A 10,739-nucleotide genomic window follows, 5' to 3' on the forward strand; every position below is an offset into this window, starting at 1 on the left:
ATGTTCATTCATACAAAAGACGCATATTTAGTTTGTTTATTATTGCGCTTCTCAACTGTAGAGGGACCCTGAGAGCAAATATTTTTTAGTGCTGCTGTAATGCAAGCCAAATTTGCTTTTAAGACAAATTTGCTTAATGCACTGGCAGCCAAATTTGCCTTTTTTGATAATATGTCTTAAGTCAAGTCAAAAGTCAAACTCCTATTGAATTAAGTCAAATGATTTTACGAGGAAGTGTCTTTATTCTAAAAGAATACCAACTAGATTTTTTTTATCTTAATATAAGATTAATGGCACATGATTAGACAAGCAGTTTTTACAATGCATAAAACATTCAAATAATTGACAACACGTGAGCACATGAAAGTCTTCTGGTAAAATATATTTTTATATTTCCTCATTGTTACACCTGGAGTAACATCACACCATATTGGCAAACATATTGAAATTAAAATACACAGATTACAAAAATATTTATACAATAATAACATTTGAGGCTTTATACATCACTTTGTACATAATGTATTTTACATACACAGACATTATTAATCACTATTCTGATGCACAAGTCCTCTGTGGAATAATTCAGCAGCTTAGTTATATTACTGTACAAAAGCAATTTCAGACAGCCATCTGTAAGTACACACCTTTATAAATTCATTGAGAATATTTTCCCTCATGGATGATGTATTTCACAGTGTATGGCCTTTAAGATTTTTCCATGTGTGGTTTTGGTTGTCCTGACAATCTATTTGTGTCACAGTGACTCTCTGCACTATAATATGCAGATTGACAGACTTCATATAAGTTTAAGAAGATCAAACACAGACCCTTTCGGGGTGGCTTCTGGGACCTCAAGGTCAAAATTTGTGGTCCTTGCATCTAGACTCCTCAAAGAGTTTAACTTCCCATCATAGAGTTCTCTTTTAGACTTCCGCCGAAGTGTTATTGATCTCTCTGCTGTGTCCAAACCAACAGAGTCCAGAAGGTCCATTGATTTGGGCCTGGAGATGTCATAATCACCATCTCCAGGCTTCCTCACTTTCGTGTCAGGCTTACTAACATTTATACTAGATTCTGGCAGGGTCATTACTCGGTCTCGAGGAAGTGGTAATTCTGGGAGGGAAACCTTAGCATTGGTGATCTCATTCCCCTTACTGATTGGATAGCTTGCCCTGACTTTTGTCTTCTTTGAGGGACGGTCTTTGTTTGAGAAATTCATATCAGCATCTAAATCAAGTGCAGAACCCCTCACATCCAAATGTGGCGCATGATTTTTCGATTTCTTGTGACTGTTATTTTTACCTAAGGAGGCGTCAATGTCAATGTCAGCTTTCGGACCTTTCAAATTAGCTCTTGGAACATTAATATCCACATCAGGACCATCAAATCCAGCTCCAACCTTAGGTGGTGATACACTGAGATCTGGTCCATCTAGATCACCATCTATTCCAATATCTGGGCCGTTCAGACTTGGAATGCTAAACTTTGGCATTTTGAGTTTTGGCATTTTTAATGTACCTGAAGGGGCATCAACGTCCACATCAGGGGCATTTAAATCTAATTTAGGTCCTTTCAGCTTGGGTTTTCCCAAATCCATATCTGTATCAGGGACATTGAAATCTCCTTTAATCTTTGGTCCACTGAGATTCATACTTGGCATCTTCAGGTCAGCTTCAGGTCCTTTTGGTAAGGTTCCTGAGAGACCAAATTTAGGCATTTTCAGTTTTCCAGATGGAACAGCAATATCAAAATCTGGAGCTGAAATGTCCATATTGGGTTTTTTAACTTTTGGAAGTTTGCCAGTAGGCATGTTTACATCAGCACTGGGAATACTGACATCTAGTTTAGGATTCTTCAATTTCATGTTTGGGGAATTCAATTTCGGTGTTTTGATTTCACCTTTGATCTTAGGAGCTGAGAGGTTCATGTCTGGAGTGTTAAGTTCATAATCAGGTCCTTTAACCTTAGGTCCTGAGAGGCCAAAGTCAGGTATCTTAAAATCTGGCATCTTAAATTTGCTGGACGGACTGCCAATTTCAACATCAGGGACAGATATATCAGCTTTCGGACCTTTCAAATTAGCTCTTGGAACATTAATATCCACATCAGGACCATCAAATCCAGCTCCCACCTTAGGTGGTGATACACTGAGATCTGGTCCATCAAGATCACCATCTATTCCAATATCTGGGCCGTTCAGACTTGGAATGCTAAACTTTGGCATTTTGAGTTTTGGCATTTTTAATGTACCTGAAGGGGCATCAATGTCCACATCAGGGGCATTTAAATCTAATTTAGGACCTTTCAGATTGGGTTTTCCCAAATGCATGTCTGTATCAGAGACATTGAAATCTCCTTTAATCTTTGGTCCACTGAGATTCATACTTGGCATCTTCAGGTCAGCCTCAGGTCCTTTTGGTAAGGTTCCTGAGAGACCAAATTTAGGCATTTTCAGTTTTCCAGATGGAGCAGCAATATTAAAATCTGGAGCTGAAATGTCCATATTGGGTTTTTTAACTTTTGGGAGTTTGCCCGTGGGCATGTCTAAATCAGCACGGGGAACACTGCCATCTAGTTTAGGACTTCTCCATTTCAAGTCTGGGGAACTTAATTTTGGTGTTTTAATTTTGCCTTTCATTTTAGGAGCTGAGACATCTATGTCTGGAGTCTTAAGTTCATAATCAGGCTTTTTAACCTTTGGTCCTGAGAAGCCAAAGTCAGGCATTTTAAAGGTGGGCCACTTAAATTTGCTGGATGGACTGCCCATGTCAACATCAGGGACAGATATATCTGCTTTTGGACCTTTCAGATTAGCTCTTGGAACATTAATATCCACATCAGGACCATCGAATCCAGCTCCCACCTTAGGTGGTGATACATTGAGATCTGGTCCATCAAGATCACCATCTATTCCAATATCTGGACCCTTGAGTCCTGGAAGGCTAAACTTTGGCATTTTGAGTTTTGGCATTTTTAATGTACCTGAAGGGGCATCAATGTCCACATCGGGGGCATTTAAATCTAATTTAGGACCTTTCAGATTGGGTTTTCCCAAATGCATGTCTGTATCAGGGAAATTGAAGTCTCCTTTAATCTTTGGTCCACTGAGATTCATACTTGGCATCTTCAGGTCAGCCTCAGGTCCTTTTGGTAAGGTTCCTGAGAGACCAAATTTAGGCATTTTCAGTTTTCCAGATGGAGCAGCAATATCAAAATCTGGAGCTGAAATGTCCATATTGGGTTTTTTAACTTTTGGAAGTTTGCCAGTAGGCATGTTTACATCAGCACTGGGAATACTGACATCTAGTTTAGGATTCTTCAATTTCATGTTTGGGGAATTAAATTTTGGTGTTTCGATTTCACCTTTGATCTTAGGAGCTGAGAGGTTCATGTCTGGAGTGTTAAGTTCATAATCAGGTCCTTTAACCTTTGGTCCCGAGAGGCCAAAGTCAGGCATCTTAAAATCTGGCATCTTAAATTTGCTGGACGGACTGCCAATTTCAACATCAGGGACAGATATATCAGCTTTCGGACCTTTCAGATTAGCTCTTGGAACATTAATATCCACATCAGGACCATCAAATCCAGCTCCCACCTTAGGTGGTGATACATTGAGATCTGGTCCATCAAGATCACCATATATTCCAATATCTGGACCCTTGAGTCCTGGAAGGCTAAACTTTGGCATTTTGTGTTTTGGCATTTTTAATGTACCTGAAGGGGCATCAATGTCCACATCAGGGGCATTTAAATCTAATTTAGGACCTTTCAGCTTGTTTTTTTCCAAATGCATGTCTGTATCAGGGACATTGAAATCTCCTTTAATCTTTGGTCCACTGAGATTCATACTTGGCATCTTCAGGTCAGCCTCAGGTCCTTTTGGTAAGGTTCCCGAGAGACCAAATTTAGGCATCTTAAATTTTCCAGACGGAGCATCAATGTCAAAATCTGGAGCTGAGACGTCCATCTTGGGTTTTTTTAGTTTTGGGAGTTTGCCCGTGGGCATGTCTAAATCAGCACTGGGGACACTGACATCTAGTTTGGGATTTTTCAGTTTCATGTTTGGGGAACTCAATTTTGGTGTTTTGATTTCGCCTTTGATCTTAGGAGCGGAAAGATTCATGTCTGGAGTGTTAAGTTCATAATCAGGCCCTTTAACCTTTGGTCCCGAGAGGCCAAAGTCAGGCATTTTAAAAGTGGGCCACTTAAATTTGCTGGATGGACTGCCCATGTTAACATCAGGGACAGATATATCTGCTTTTGGAGCTTTCATATTAGCTCTTGGAACATTAATATCCACATCAGGACCATCAAATCCAGCTCCAACCTTAGGTGGTGATACACTGATATTTGGTCCATCAAGATCACCATCTATTCCAATATCTGGGCCATTCAGACTTGGAATGCTAAACTTTGGCATTTTGAGTTTTGGCATTTTGAATGTACCTGAAGGGGCATCAATGTCCACATCAGGGGCATTTAAATCTAATTTAGGACCTTTCAGATTGGGTTTTCCCAAATGCATGTCTGTATCAGGGACATTGAAATCTCCTTTAATCTTTGGTCCACTGAGATTCATACTTGGCATCTTCAGGTCAGCCTCAGGTCCTTTTGGTAAGGTTCCTGAGAGACCAAATTTAGGCATTTTCAGTTTTCCAGATGGAGCAGCAATATTAAAATCTGGAGCTGAAATGTCCATATTGGGTTTTTTAACTTTTGGGAGTTTGCCCGTGGGCATGTCTAAATCAGCATGGGGAACACTGCCATCTAGTTTAGGACTTCTCCATTTCAAGTCTGGGGAACTTAATTTTGGGGTTTTAATTTTGCCTTTCATTTTAGGAGCTGAGACATCTATGTCTGGAGTCTTAAGTTCATAATCAGGCTTTTTAACCTTTGGTTCTGAGAAGCCAAAGTCAGGCATTTTAAAGGTGGGCCACTTAAATTTGCTGGATGGACTGCCCATGTCAACATCAGGGACAGATATATCTGCTTTTGGACCTTTCAGATTAGCTCTTGGAACATTAATATCCACATCAGGACCATCGAATCCAGCTCCCACCTTAGGTGGTGATACATTGAGATCTGGTCCATCAAGATCACCATCTATTCCAATATCTGGACCCTTGAGTCCTGGAAGGCTAAACTTTGGCATTTTGAATTTTGCCATTTTTAATGTACCTGAAGGGGCATCAATGTCCACATCAGGGGCATTTAAATCTAATTTAGGACCTTTCAGATTGGGTTTTCCCAAATGCATGTCTGTATCAGGGAAATTGAAGTCTCCTTTAATCTTTGGTCCACTGAGATTCACACTTGGCATCTTCAGGTCAGCCTCAGGTCCTTTTGGTAAGGTTCCTGAGAGACCAAATTTAGGCATTTTCAGTTTTCTAGATGGAGCAGCAATATCAAAATCTGGAGCTGAAATGTCCATATTGGGTTTTTTAACTTTTGGAAGTTTGCCAGTAGGCATGTTTACATCAGCACTGGGAATACTGACATCTAGTTTAGGATTCTTCAATTTCATGTTTGGGGAATTCAATTTTGGTGTTTTGATTTCACCTTTGATCTTAGGAGCTGAGAGGTTCATGTCTGGAGTGTTAAGTTCATAATCAGGTCCTTTAACCTTTGGTCCCGAGAGGCCAAAGTCAGGCATCTTAAAATCTGGCATCTTAAATTTGCTGGACGGACTGCCAATTTCAACATCAGGGACAGATATATCAGCTTTCGGACCTTTCAGATTAGCTCTTGGAACATTAATATCCACATCAGGACCATCAAATCCAGCTCCCACCTTAGGTGGTGATACACTGAGATCTGGTCCATCAAGATCACCATCTATTCCAATATCTGGACCCTTGAGTCCTGGAAGGCTAAACTTTGGCATTTTGAGTTTTGGCATTTTTAATGTACCTGAAGGGGCATCAATGTCCACATCAGGGGCATTTAGATCTAATTTAGGTCCTTTCAGCTTGTTTTTTTCCAAATGCATGTCTGTATCAGGGAAATTGAAGTCTCCTTTAATCTTTGGTCCACTGAGATTCACACTTGGCATCTTCAGGTCAGCCTCAGGTCCTTTTGGTAAGGTTCCTGAGAGACCAAATTTAGGCATTTTCAGTTTTCCAGATGGAGCAGCAATATCAAAATCTGGAGCTGAAATGTCCATATTGGGTTTTTTAACTTTTGGAAGTTTGCCAGTAGGCATGTTTACATCAGCACTGGGAATACTGACATCTAGTTTAGGATTCTTCAATTTCATGTTTGGGGAATTCAATTTTGGTGTTTTGATTTCACCTTTGATCTTAGGAGCTGAGAGGTTCATGTCTGGAGTGTTAAGTTCATAATCAGGTCCTTTAACCTTTGGTCCCGAGAGGCCAAAGTCAGGCATCTTAAAATCTGGCATCTTAAATTTGCTGGACGGACTGCCAATTTCAACATCAGGGACAGATATATCAGCTTTCGGACCTTTCAGATTAGCTCTTGGAACATTAATATCCACATCAGGACCATCAAATCCAGCTCCCACCTTAGGTGGTGATACATTGAGATCTGGTCCATCAAGATCACCATCTATTCCAATATCTGGACCCTTGAGTCCTGGAAGGCTAAACTTTGGCATTTTGAGTTTTGGCATTTTTAATGTACCTGAAGGGGCATCAATGTCCACATCAGGGGCATTTAGATCTAATTTAGGTCCTTTCAGCTTGTTTTTTTCCAAATGCATGTCTGTATCAGGGACATTGAAATCTCCTTTAATCTTTGGTCCACTGAGATTCATACTTGGCATCTTCATGTCAGCCTCAGGCCCTTTTGGTAAGGTTCCTGAGAGACCAAATTTAGGCATCTTCAATTTTCCAGACGGAGCATCAATGTCAAAATCTGGAGCTGAGACGTCCATCTTGGGTTTTTTTAGTTTTGGGAGTTTGCCCGTGGGCATGTCTAAATCAGCACTGGGGACACTGACATCTAGTTTGGGATTTTTCAGTTTCATGTTTGGGGAATTCAATTTTGGTGTTTTGATTTCGCCTTTGATCTTAGGAGCGGAAAGATTCATGTCTGGAGTGTTAAAATCATAATCAGGCCCTTTAACTTTTGGTCTTGAGATGCCAAAGTCAGGCATCTTAAAATCTGGCATATCAACATTTAAATTAGTTGAATCTACATCTACTTCTGGGCCATTTCCCTCTGCAGACACATTTGGTGATTTTAAGCCAGAAAAACTGAATTTGGGCATTTTAAATTTAGGCATTTTCAATTTTCCTGATGGAGCATCAGCATCTACATCTGGAATATTGAGGTCAATTTCAGGGCCTTTGAAGTCTTGTTTTGGCAAGTGCCCACTTGGGTTTGGCATATCTGTAGCACCTGACACTTTGGGAGATTTGATGTTTAGACTTCCTATCTTTATTCCTCCACCAATGTCCGGAGCAGACACTTTGGGCAGAGTGCCAATATCAGGCACTTCTATATCTGCATCCAGGTCAGGAACCTTCAGGTCAATTTCAGCTTGGGGAACTGAGAGGTCACCTTTAGAACCTTCAACTTTAAAATCTGGGGCTTTGATTCTTTTCTTTGTTTTGGGACTTGCTATGTTCAAGGTTGGCTTTTCCTGAGCAAACTTTCTTGATGTGTATTCATATGCAGAGGGCACATCGACATTAAGGTCCGGTAAAGCATTTGGGATGTAATTATATGCTGAGGGAATATCAAGGTTAAGATCTGGTAAGGCAGATGGAACATATTTGTATGCTGAGGGAACATCAAGATTCAGGTCAGATACTCCAGTTGAGGTATATTCATAACCTGAGGGCGAATCTAAATCAAGTTCTGGTGCTTTCACCTTGCCTTTTGATTTCCTTTTAGATGGCTTGTCCTTGTTCTTCGAAGGGATATTAATGTTAGCATTGGGTGGTGTGAATTGAATGTCTGGGGGATTACTGTCTGATGGCAGAATATCTATTTCTATATTTGAACTTGGAACTCGCATGTCACCATTCAGTTCAACTTTTGCTTCTGGACTTTCAGCATAAAGAGCTGGAACACCGGCATCAATTATGGCTTTTACAGGATTGTTTTTCCCTAAAATGCCTGGAGGAGAGACACTGATATCTTTTTCAGGTTTGATGTTTACATTTGGCTCTGTTATGTCTATATCAGCTCCAAGGTTGAGGTCAGACTCAGGTGCTTTTACATCCACTTGAGGTAAAGACATCTCTGCACCGAAGCTGTTGTCTGGTGTTTTTGTGGCGTCCAGACCATCTCTAATTGCCACTTTGCCCTTTGCTCTCTGCTTAGCGGCTTTCAGAAAGTCTGAAACACCAACTTTTGATTTACCATTGAGAGAGGGCAAGTCCGTGGTTAGGTCAACAGAGGTGGCATCTGTTTCCTCAGGTTTCGACTCTTCTGGATTTCCGGCTAGAGATCCGTCCCCGGGTGTGGCTTCTGAAGATGGACTGTCCAGGAATTTCTTCACTTTTCCATTAAAAAGTTTGCTGTATGAATCCTTCAGCATCTTGAAAAGGAGGGAGGTAGTCAGGTACCCGAACGACTGTTAGCAATATCATAAGTAGTTATTTTATTATTATTATTAAAAATCTAAAGCACAAACCTCATCTGGGGCCTTGATACTGCCATCCAAGTTCCCCATACTTTTGCTGGGTTTCAAATTATGTCTTGTCAGAACCTGAATTTTGTCATTATATGGCTCAATCAGCTTTAATATGTCCAGGATTTCATCTTTTTTTAGATCATCAAAGTTGATGGTGGCACCAACAATTTCATCTCCTAGAAATAAAACAAATTATCAAATTGATGGATATTAATAGGTCCATAAATTATGTTCTGAGGAAGTGAAAGAAAAAATACACTTCCCAAGTAAACATATATTATTGACTTTCATTAACTGCCTGCACCCCATGCTGTGTATAAAACAAACTCTACCTTCTTTTAGTCCTCGACTGGTAATGGAGTCATCTTTGATGCCTGCTACAACCACACCTCCTTTGCCATCATCCGCCAGCAAAAGGCTGTCGGAGAAGCTCTTTGATCTATGGTGCCTAGTCTGAAAACAAACAGAAGGTACATCCATCGTTTGAATGCAGGATATAGTGAGAGGTGAATATGACACGCATACAGTTACAAGAGAATGTACAAGGGAAAATGTACCAAAGATTGTTGCAATGAAATATCCCATGTTTTATATGTGAGAATAAATGATGAAACACTGACATTTTTGAAGGCTAAGATATATGGTTATACCCCAAAGTCCCCTGAATTTCAAGAATAAGAACTAGTTCACCTACCATGATGGCTATTTCTCTACTTCACAACAACGTCAACATTTACACCTGTAACACAGCAAAAGGCTCCGTCATTTTTTTAGTTATTGATTACAATTTTTACACCATTGATACAGTCTCAGCATTAAACGTCCTTGGAAACTATGCTCACACAAAGACAATCAAGTCAGGTCTGCATGCTGTCTGGCATTTTTTTGTTTTGTTGTTTTAAAAAAAAAAAAAGTTAATTTGGCATGTTGTAAGCAGAAACTCTTAAGGCATTCAAGGAATTGCCCCAAGGCCGGGAGGGAAAGAGGAACGGGTTTGGTGAGCCATAAGGATGGAAGTGAACTGTGTTTCGTTGTGTTTCATGAGGAGGGCTCCGTGTGCACTTGCACATGGTTAGACCTGGCATTAGTTTGCAATTAATACATCTAAAAATATTCAAATGATGTGTACTGAAAACTGTATACACTCTGTGTGCTACTTACACCTTACTATGAGCATAGTATGGTTATTATGAGATGTTCAATTTCTGTAAGTAAACAGACATGCTTACAGGTCCAGCATTTTACATAATTCGGATATCACACTGGAAGTATAGCATCTTGGATAGTTTAGCGCTCTGTGTACTAACATGATGTAGATGTAATGTAATGATTTCCATAACCCACAAAATATTTTGAATTTTATGACAGACTACCATCATAAATTAATGTCAGTAAGAAAATGTCTCCAACATCACAGCATCATGTGAAATGACATGATTGTGAAATAACATAATGTCTAATTAAGCCATAAAAACAATCAGTTCCCTGATAACCTCAACAGGGAACCTGCTTTCAAAACAAGACGAAGCTGAAAGACTGGCTACAATCATACATTTGAATCACGGATGATGGAAAATAGCACTTGAAAAAGTAATCTATTGCTTATCTAGGCCCTCTCCCAACAGAATAGCCATTTATTAATTACACAAGTGGACTGTATCACTTCAAATGCAAGCAGAGAATGATAATTTGGACTCACCTGAGATTCCATGGAATTACCGTTGGTGTTGCTCTTGAAGTCCACTGCGAAAGCTGTGCAGGTATCACCCTGCCCCATTGAGAGAGGAATTTTTAACACACTGTGACTGATAAGAGTGTGTTTGCTCTCTCTCTCTCTGTTTCTCGCTCTCTCTCCCTCCCTGGGAGCTCCAAGGACTGTTTGCCTCAGCCCACCTGTCAGTAGGAATATGCACCGCCAAAGCTGACAAACTGGTTTCCAGGCAAGGCATGGTGACATGGCCTGACAAATCCACTCTCTCTCTCTTTCTCTCTCAAGGGTTGTTGGGAGGCATGACGTACGGTGACATAAGGGTCCATCCATTAACACAACAAAACATAAACAGAACACTCCCTGAAGTATGACTGGGTGTGGTCAAAGTGAAAAACCCAGAATTCACCTGTTCAGCACATT

General features: G+C 40.2%; 1 protein-coding gene across 1 annotated transcript; it reads right to left on the minus strand.

Moving 5' to 3' along the window:
* Nucleotides 1-209: 209 nt before the first annotated feature.
* LOC143131636 (uncharacterized) lies at nucleotides 210-10,492 on the minus strand. The gene is made up of 5 exons (XM_076291264.1): nucleotides 10,308-10,492; nucleotides 9,303-9,347; nucleotides 8,941-9,061; nucleotides 8,609-8,784; nucleotides 210-8,512 (listed from the first exon to the last, which is right to left on the minus strand). The coding sequence occupies exons 2-5, from the start codon at nucleotides 9,303-9,305 to the stop codon at nucleotides 800-802; spliced, it is 8,013 nt and encodes a 2,670-aa protein (XP_076147379.1). The 5' UTR covers nucleotides 9,306-9,347; nucleotides 10,308-10,492; the 3' UTR covers nucleotides 210-799.
* Between the last annotated feature and the right edge of the window lie 247 nt (nucleotides 10,493-10,739).

This window comes from Alosa pseudoharengus, unplaced genomic scaffold, assembly GCF_046254945.1.
Source record: "Alosa pseudoharengus isolate Yale_2024_CS ecotype anadromous, Long Island Sound unplaced genomic scaffold, YU_APseudo_1.1 YU_APseudo_1.1_scf_1, whole genome shotgun sequence".
Classification (NCBI taxonomy): Eukaryota; Metazoa; Chordata; class Actinopteri; order Clupeiformes; family Clupeidae; genus Alosa; species Alosa pseudoharengus.

Coding starts and splice junctions, on each gene's coding strand:
- LOC143131636 (XM_076291264.1), bottom strand. Junction 8,785..8,940: donor CAGTCGAGGACTAAAAGAAG/GTAGAGTTTGTT, acceptor TTTTATTTCTAG/GAGATGAAATTGTTGGTGCC. Junction 8,513..8,608: donor GTATCAAGGCCCCAGATGAG/GTTTGTGCTTTA, acceptor CTCCTTTTCAAG/ATGCTGAAGGATTCATACAG.